Source organism: Enhydra lutris, unplaced genomic scaffold, assembly GCF_002288905.1.
Source record: "Enhydra lutris kenyoni isolate GAN:26980312 unplaced genomic scaffold, ASM228890v2 scaffoldscaffold88, whole genome shotgun sequence".
Classification (NCBI taxonomy): domain Eukaryota; kingdom Metazoa; phylum Chordata; class Mammalia; order Carnivora; family Mustelidae; genus Enhydra; species Enhydra lutris.
Window position 1 is genome coordinate 1467866 of NW_019154172.1, and position 8246 is coordinate 1476111.

At 48.9% G+C, this 8246-nt stretch overlaps 1 protein-coding gene across 2 annotated transcripts; it reads left to right on the forward strand.

The window, feature by feature from the left end:
• The first annotated feature begins 556 nt into the window (after positions 1-556).
• Positions 557-6838, forward strand: LOC111162040 (S100 calcium binding protein A11). 2 transcript variants are annotated; one of them, XM_022526210.1, is made up of 3 exons: positions 557-822; positions 5487-5576; positions 6500-6838. In XM_022526210.1, exons 1-3 carry the CDS (start codon positions 718-720, stop codon positions 6653-6655), a joined length of 351 nt encoding a protein of 116 aa, XP_022381918.1. In that variant the 5' UTR covers positions 557-717; the 3' UTR covers positions 6656-6838. The 2 variants fall into 2 exon arrangements, with proteins under 2 accessions (XP_022381918.1, XP_022381919.1); XM_022526211.1 differs by having other exon boundaries at positions 566-1035; positions 5424-5576.
• Positions 6839-8246: the final 1408 nt, after the last annotated feature.

Below are 8246 nucleotides of genomic sequence, written 5' to 3' on the forward strand. Positions count from 1 at the left end.
GAGAACGGAAGAATGGCAGAAAGGCAGTGCCATTAGCGGAGAAGGGGAAGACGGGAGAGAAACAGGTTATTTCTTTAATTATTGAGCCTAGGGCTCGGGTAGGGCTTTCAACTGGATTCAAGAAAACATGCCTCTGGGTAGCTGAGGGGAGATGCAGATTTGCTCAGAAGTGAGCAGCCGGTGCAGGAAGCAATTTATGCAATGCCCTGTGGTCCGTTATCTTTCACTCACGTCTACTCCACAGTTTCTGAAGCCGTCTCAAAGCCATGATTTCCCTGGACAGTTATAACGGTCTTATGAAACAGGAAATACAACACCACTGCTTCTAACAGATAAGGAAATGGAGCTCTGAGGAGAGAGGGGATTTGCCAAAAGTACTGCAATAAAGTGACAGACCAACTTCAGAACCCGGAGCTTCTGCCAACTGCACACAGACCAAATACCCTACTCACACCGGTCAGGTTTGAAACTGCAGTGGTTTGGGGGTTGGGGGGTTTCAGTGTCTCAGGGGAAGAAGTTTGAGACAACAGCGCTCCACTTGGCACGACTCACCACTGCTTCCTCCATTACCCAACTTTAGTGTGAAGGAAGAGACAGCCCGGCTTCTAGGGAACTTCTACAGTTACGGCCACACTCCGCGTCGCACGTTGTTACAAAAGGGCCCTCCTGCCTCTCTAACCTGAACGAGCAGAACGGGCTGGTACACGGAAAAGAGGCATGGACACGGGCACAACGCGCCCAAGACCGCTATGCCGAACTTCTAATTCAGGAAAGCCCTTTAAGTCTTCAAGGCCCACAGGACAGGAAGAGAGCGGGTCGTGGGCGAGCTGCGCGTTGGGCAACGCGGGCGGGGCGGACAAGTCCGGATCGGCTCCGGGAGGCGGAGGCGGACTGGCGGGAGGGGGCTCGTGAGTCAGGCGCGGTCGCGCGGGGCGGGTCACCGAGAGCCGGGAGCCCGCCGCCCAGAACTCGCTTCGCCGCTGCCGCCGCCGCCGCCAGCGGACGCCGACTCCGCGCCGGTCCCGCGAACACATGGTAAGCCCGAACTTTTTCTGGTCTTCGAAGCGCTGCAATATAAAGAGCCACACCGCGCTTTCCACCATGCTTGGTCTCTCGTTTCTGTGTGGATGTGGCAGGAAGTAGGGCAGGAAAATTAAATCGGGGGTGGGGGTGGGGGAATTGGGGTGGAGAGGCAGGAAGGAAGCAGCCCTGATAGCTGCGATAGCCGCCAAGGATCGACCCCCGGAGGGTCTCGGGCTCCCGGGCGTAGATCTGGTGCGCGTCTGGGGAAGGGGGCTGCGCTCGGCACCGCTTCACCGGGGGTGGCGCCACGCCCGATCCCCCTCTACCGGCAAGTGGGGGAGTCGCGGGGTCCCGCAAGGGCTGGAGGTCCCTGGCCCACCCCTGGGAGACAAGTGAAAGAAGGGCCGTAGGGGCGTCCGGCGGCACTAGTTGTTTCTGTAGACCAGAAAAGGGCACTTCTCAGAACTGAGCCGTGGGAGCCCTGGGAAAATCAGTTTCGGTGAGCTAGGCAACCCGCCAGGACACAAAGAGCCTGAAGCTGAGGCCGCTCCCAGCCAGCGGAATGCGGCCGGGACGGTGGGAGGAGCCCCATCCAGGCCGAGCCCCCTCCTCCTGCTCTTTTCCTCTGAACCCACCATCTTTTCAGGGACTCGCGTCGTCATCTGTTTTTCTCTTCTCAGTTTCTGCCAGCCTACTTCGAACTCTATTTCTCACTTTTGCATTAAGCCACCTCCAAAATTTACCTCCTCCGAGGCCTCTTCAGTGAAAGGAGTCAGTAAGCTTCCGCCCAGGGGCCAAATGGGATTTCTGTTACACCCCCGCCCCCGCAAAAGCTGTGAATGGATTTTATGTTTTTGAGTGGTTGAAAGAAAATCACAGAAAGAATAATACTTTGTGACATGTGAAATGATACAAAAATCAAAGTTAATTGTCCATAAATAAAGTTTTATTAGCACACGGCCACACGCATTCACTTATGAGTTGTATGTGGTTGCTGTCCCGCTGCAGAAGAGGAGGGACAGAGACAACATGGACCACAGTGACCTAATATATTTACTGTTTGACCCTGTACAAAACACATTTGCCAGACTCTGCTCTAGTGTGTGAACATTTATCCCTGCCTACTCTTTCCCTCCTTCCTTTCCATGCAAAAAGCGAGTAACAATGTCGCATGGAACCTTGAAAAGGTGGACCCATCACCAGTAGGTGGTGAAGATCGGCCATTACAGATCCTTGTGGGGGGGTGGGGAGAGCACATTGGTTAAGAACGACAACAGCAGGAGTGACTGGGTGGCTCAGTTGATCAGGGGTGGGACTCTTGATCTCAGCTCAGGTCTTGATCTCAGGGTTGTGAGTTCAAGCCCCAGGTTGGGATCCATGCCACATACAGACAGACAGACAGACATAAATAAGGAAGGAAGGAAAGAAGTGGGCCTGGGTGGCTCAGTGGGTTAAGCATCTGCCTTCAGCTCAGCTCATGATCCCAGGGTCAAGTCCCGCATCGGGCTCCTTACTCTTCCGGGAGCCTGCTTCTCTATCTCTGCTTGCCATTCTGCCTGCTTGTGCGCGCTCTCTCTCTCTCTCTCTCTCTCTCTGACATCTAAATAAATAAAATCTTTTAAAAAAAAAAAGTATGAAAACAGCAGTGCTGGAGTCATTTTCAAGTGTTACTTCATTTTCATATTCCTTTTTCTTCCCCTTTCCTCAACATTTGAGCATGCATTGTTTAAATTCTTTCACAGTATCCAGTTATCTCACACCATTTTCTTCTTCCTATCATGGTGCCAAATACAACTGTGAGGATGCAGTGCGCCGTGGGCAGTGCTGGCCTCTGGTCAGGAGATCCAGTTCTCCTCTGTCTCAGCTCCACCGTGAGCAAAGCTTTCCTGTCTCTGGGCCTCCCTTCCCTGGAACCATCTCCCAAGCCCCCTTCTGCTCTACAAATTTTGCAGTTCCATTTCAGTAACTTGGTAATTGTGTTTCTTTTTTTTTTTTTTTTTCCGCTCTGGAAAATTACCTCTGAGGAGAAATACAGAGGTTTTAATTTTTTCCTTGTGTAGTTGATAGCAACAGTTTCAAGTAGGAAAAAAAAAAGTCTAAATTATAGTTCTGATGTTAAGGAAGGAAAAAAATAATGCAGAAAGCCACCTGGAAACTAGAAAAGCAAAACAATCTGAATTCTGCGGGGAAGTGGGGCAGAGTAGCATCTGCAGGCCTAGAGAAAGGTCAGAAAGCCCTTGCTCCTCAGCCTGGAATCTTCTACCTTATCTGGCATTCCCTCCCAGCTGACCTTCTTCCTCTCAACTGACACATTACTAAGACGGTGAGATTTTAGTCCTGATAAGGAAGCTGTCGAGCAAACACAACTGTTTCCGGGCTATGGTATTCTGTTTCACTCCCAAACCCTGGACTTACAAACGTTTTTCTTTGCTTAAGAAACAGTTCTCTTTGAGGGAAAAAAAAAAAAAAAAAATCCAACAAGATGACTGTTAGGAAAGAATCCACCTCCAGAAAAGTTCATTAGAACCATCTCGGAAGGGGCATTACAGATAACTACTACATGCAATCGGCCCCAAGCAGCTCAGCTAGCTGGTAAAGCACATGGAGAAACTGCAAATGAAAACACTACAGGGAAGAGGGAAGGAGCCCATAGTTGTGTGACTAAAGCTCAGATCAATTCGTAGCACATTAATTACAGTCCGTAGCTCGCTAATTACTGGGATTGAAAGCCTCCAGGAAGTTCTGCAAAGACCAAATTAAAGGTTCATTGCTAAATTGCAAATGTCACCATCCAAGGATCATTTTTTCCCCAAGATTTTAGGTATTTATTTAATAGAGACGGAATGAGCAATAGGAGGGGCAGAGGGAGAGAGAAGGCAGACTCCCTGCTGAGCAGGAAGCCTAATGCAGGACTTGATCCCAAGGTAGACGCTTAACTGACTAAGCTACCCAGGAACCCCGCAAAGCATTGTTAATACTTGAAGCCTCAGAGGAAGGGCGTGGGGGGGCAAGTCTTCCAGAAAGCCTGCAGTTGCCAGTCTGAACCACCAGGGGAATCTAGGTACCAGCAGGAATGACCCAAAGGCTCTGCGAAATAGGATTTCCCTGAAGGATTCTGTTAAAAGGAAAGCAGAGCCCAGCACAGAATTGACCCCAGCTCCTCCTGGTGCAACCACAGCTGAGGTTTAGCTCTGTAGAGGTCAGGCGAGCTGTGTGACAGCCTGGGCCCTCCCTTCCTGACATCCACCTTTGTGTTTTGAAGTGACCAGAGAAGTTCTTTCAGCTGTTCCTGTAGGAATTAGTGGTATCTTGGAACAAAGATCAAGAACTGCAGAAAGGGCCCTGGAGGCTGAGATTCTAGGGGTGACTCTGCTATGTCAGTTACCTTCTCATGTCTCTATTTCTCGCATGTAAAATTAACAATTTCTAACCTTTGATATGAAAGAAGCTTTTGAACATCCAAAAAGCTCTCAGATCTCCCACCCCACACACAATAATAACTATGCATTTAGTGTTCTTCTAGAAAATGCAAGAGTCCCAGGAATTCAGTATTGCTTTTTTTTTTTTCCTAATTTATTGGGGTGGGTCAGAAGGAGAGAGAGAATCTTTTTTTTTTTTTTTTTTAAGATTTTATCCATCCATTTGACAGAGATCACAAGTAGGCAGAGGCAGACAGAGAGAGAGAGGGGGAAGGAGGCCCTCCGCGGAGCAGAAAGCCCGATGCGGGGCTCGATCCCAGGACCCTGGGATCACGACCCGAGCCGAAGGCAGAGGCCTTAACCCACTGAGCCACCCAGGCGCCCCGAGAGAGAGAATCTTAAGCAGGCTCCACGCCCTGAGTGGGGCTCGATCTCATGACCCTGAGATGACCTGAGCCAAAACCAAGGTCATGACCTGAGCCAAAACCAAGAGTCCGTCATCTAAGCAACTGAGCCACCCAGACACCCCTCAGTATTGATTTAAAAAGCTGCCATTTCATTCATCCCGATAGTCTCTGTATTCTCTTAGAAAATAGGAAATTATTTAATCTCTAGACAGAGCTTGGTGTGCTTATGGATCTGTGGAGCTATAGTTATACATAATGTTTACTGACCGGTTCTAGAAACATCATGAAGCCTGCCATGCTCACTCTCATCTAAGCAGTCTACTGCTTTTAGACACACCCACATGCTTTGTATGTACCCTCAATATGCTTCATCCAGAATAAACATGGGAACGGATAGGGAAGGCATGCTCATGGAATGTGACTTTCTGTGTTTGTCCTGGGGGACTTTGCCCCTTAAAAAATGACCTAGCCTTTTAGGAAACTGCTTTGCCCTGAAATGAAGGTATGAGATTCTCTAGAGTGTCCTCTGGGCATCTAGCCCTTGTCTGAGCCCTGACTTTTTTTTTCTATAAAGGCAAAAATGTCCAGCCCTACTGAGACCGAGCGGTGCATCGAGTCTCTGATTGCTGTTTTCCAGAAGTTTGCTGGAAAGGAGGGTAACAACTGCACGCTTTCCAAGACAGAGTTCCTAACCTTCATGAATATGGAACTGGCTGCCTTCACAAAGGTACGGCTCCCAACCCTCATTCCCCAAACTGCCCAGAGCTCTAAATAAGACGCTGGCAGAATGGCTAGAAGTGAAGGCCCAGCACCTGACCCCCACGCTCCTGCCGCCTCTTCAATCACTCCAGCATGGACAAGGCTGAGCCCCCAGGGCTCTGAGGGCTCTGACTATTAAAGGACCTTTTCTTCTTTTCTTTGAGTAAGATGTATTTTAAAGATCAAAGTTATCAAACTACATGACACAGGGGATGGTGAATTGTTTCTTCCATTTAGGGAAAAGGCATATGAAATGGTAAATGGTGTAATAGGATAGTTTTCAAATTTATTCGTCCAACCCAAAGCTTCTAGGGAAGTCCCGCCCATGGAACTTTCTGTGATCATGGAAATAATGTTCTGGATACCTACATAGTCTAAAGTGGTAGCCACAAGGCGCAGGTGCCACTTAAGGACTGACTTTCTAAATTCCTAATTTAAACAGCCCTTTGCCACTAGCAGCTGTGAGCGTGTGCACATGTTGGCCACTAAGCTAAGGGAAGGAGGGGGCAGATCAGGGCCTGCATCTTCTTCCCTGTCACTTCACTCTACTTCCGTACAGTTCATACACTGCGGTTGCATGCAACACTTGACAAAGGTGTTCCACTGCTTTTATGAACTTGAATAGCCAGCCTGTGCCCGTCACAGAGGAACCCTGGGCGGGGAGCCAGAAAATGTGGATTCTAGTCACAGATTTCCCCTTCAGCAAGTCACTTCATCTGTTTGAGTCTGTCTCAGTGTCTGGGAAGTGGAAATGCTACTGGCCCCTACCCTGTACTGCACACTCTTGTGTGACTAAAATGTGGTGACATAATGGAAAGCATCTTAGAAAGTGTGACATAAATTAATTATATTTCTAATAGGATCATTATGATGCTTATTGTTATCTTGCAGAACCAGAAGGACCCTGGTGTCCTCGACCGCATGATGAAGAAACTGGACCTCAACTCTGACGGGCAGCTAGATTTCCAAGAATTTCTTAATCTTATTGGTGGCATGGCTATAGCTTGCCATGACTCCTTTACAAAGTCTCCCCATTTCCGGAAGTAAATCAGAGGGGCTCTTGGGCCTGCGCTCCAGACCACCTCTTGCCTTCAAAACAGCTTCCCAGTCATCACGTCCTCCTCACAATCTCCACGGACCCTGAGCCCAGAGCGCCCCCCACCCCCCCACCCCTCTGTGCAGGCCAGTCCTGCTGGTAGTTAATAAAGCAATAGTGTTTTTTAAATCCCACACTAAAGAGTCAGTTACATTTGTGCCGGAGAGGAAGCAGCATGGGAGGAATGGCATTAGCGTGATGGAAGCAGTTCCCGGAGCAGCACAGGAAATAGTGAAATACACACTGGGTGTAGATGTAATTATGACTCACAATACCAATATGACTACCTATTACTCAGACTGATGGAGAGGTGTCACTTGTCATAAATCAGTAAGCATCTGTCCACCCCTACTGCGGGCACTGTCACAGGCTCTGAAGACACAGTCGGCAAGACAGGCAAGGTCCCTCATTCACTGAGCTGACTTTCTAGTGGGGGAAGCCAATGAACAAGTAAGCAACAAAGATGACTGGAGTGTGTGAAGTCCTATGGAGGAAAGATTACAGGGTGGTGTGTTACAGGTTAATGCGGGCTGGTGAAGGGCGTGCCTCTGAGATCTTGAGTGCTGACATCTGAAGGATGAGCTGGAGCAAACCTCAAGAAAAATGGAGAAGGGAGTTTCAGGAGAAGGAACAGTGAGGGCAAAGGTCCTGAGGTAAGAAGGAGCAGGATGCTGGAGGAATGGAAAGGAGGCTAGTGTGGTCACGGTCTTTGTGTTTGGCCGTGGGTTTCCTTCTTTACCTCTGGCTTGGGCTACTGTCAACATTAGTCTTAATTTTCTAAGCCCTCTGATAAAGCAGCTGGGAAAGAGCCTAGACTTTCTGGAAAGCCAGAAGGCTGACCCAAAGTTAAAGATGGTAGACAAAGAAAAGAATGTTGTGGGGTACAGATCCTGAAGCAGCACAAGTTGAGAGTGATTGTTTCCAGAGGCCCTCTGATTCCTTGTCCATCTGCATGAGTTTTAACTTCTTAGTAAAAAGCTCTCTAGATCATAGTTTCGTCCTTCATAGATTAATAGAATGAATTAGACCATTACTGGGACCATTTTTTGTTTGTTTGGCTCTGACATTCCAGAATGAAGACCAGCGCCTCAGGCTGGCAAGACCCTAAATTTTCAAGTAGAAAGTGCCATTAGTAGGTCCAGTTGGCAGTGCCCAGTGGGCATCTGCATTTGAAGTCTGGAGAAAAGATCTAGCTTGAGAAAGGAGAGGGCTTGGGGGCATGCCCAAAGCTGGAGAAATGGGGTAGCAAGAGGAAGAGGACTCAGCAAAGGAGAGCCTAAGAGGTTGGGGAAGAGGAACAGAGCTGAGAGGGACAAGATCATGGTTAGGAACCCCATCAGACAATCACAGTCCTTCAAAGCTCCTGCTCTCCAGGCCATATGCAAAGCCTGCCTCCCATGCCTCACACTCTGCCTGCAGATCTCATCCACTCCTATCTTCATCTACCAGTAGGGGCCAGTGAACACACATGCCTCTCTCCTCAACCCACTCCTAGCTCCTGAACTCCAACACTGCCTCCTGGATTTGTCCACATAAAATCAT

Coding starts and splice junctions, on each gene's coding strand:
- LOC111162040 (XM_022526210.1), top strand. CDS start 718: ATGGACACGGGCACAACGCGCCCAAGACCGCTATGCCGAACTTCTAAT. Junction 823..5,486: donor AGGAAGAGAGCGGGTCGTGG/GCGAGCTGCGCG, acceptor GCTGTTTTCCAG/AAGTTTGCTGGAAAGGAGGG. Junction 5,577..6,499: donor AACTGGCTGCCTTCACAAAG/GTACGGCTCCCA, acceptor GTTATCTTGCAG/AACCAGAAGGACCCTGGTGT.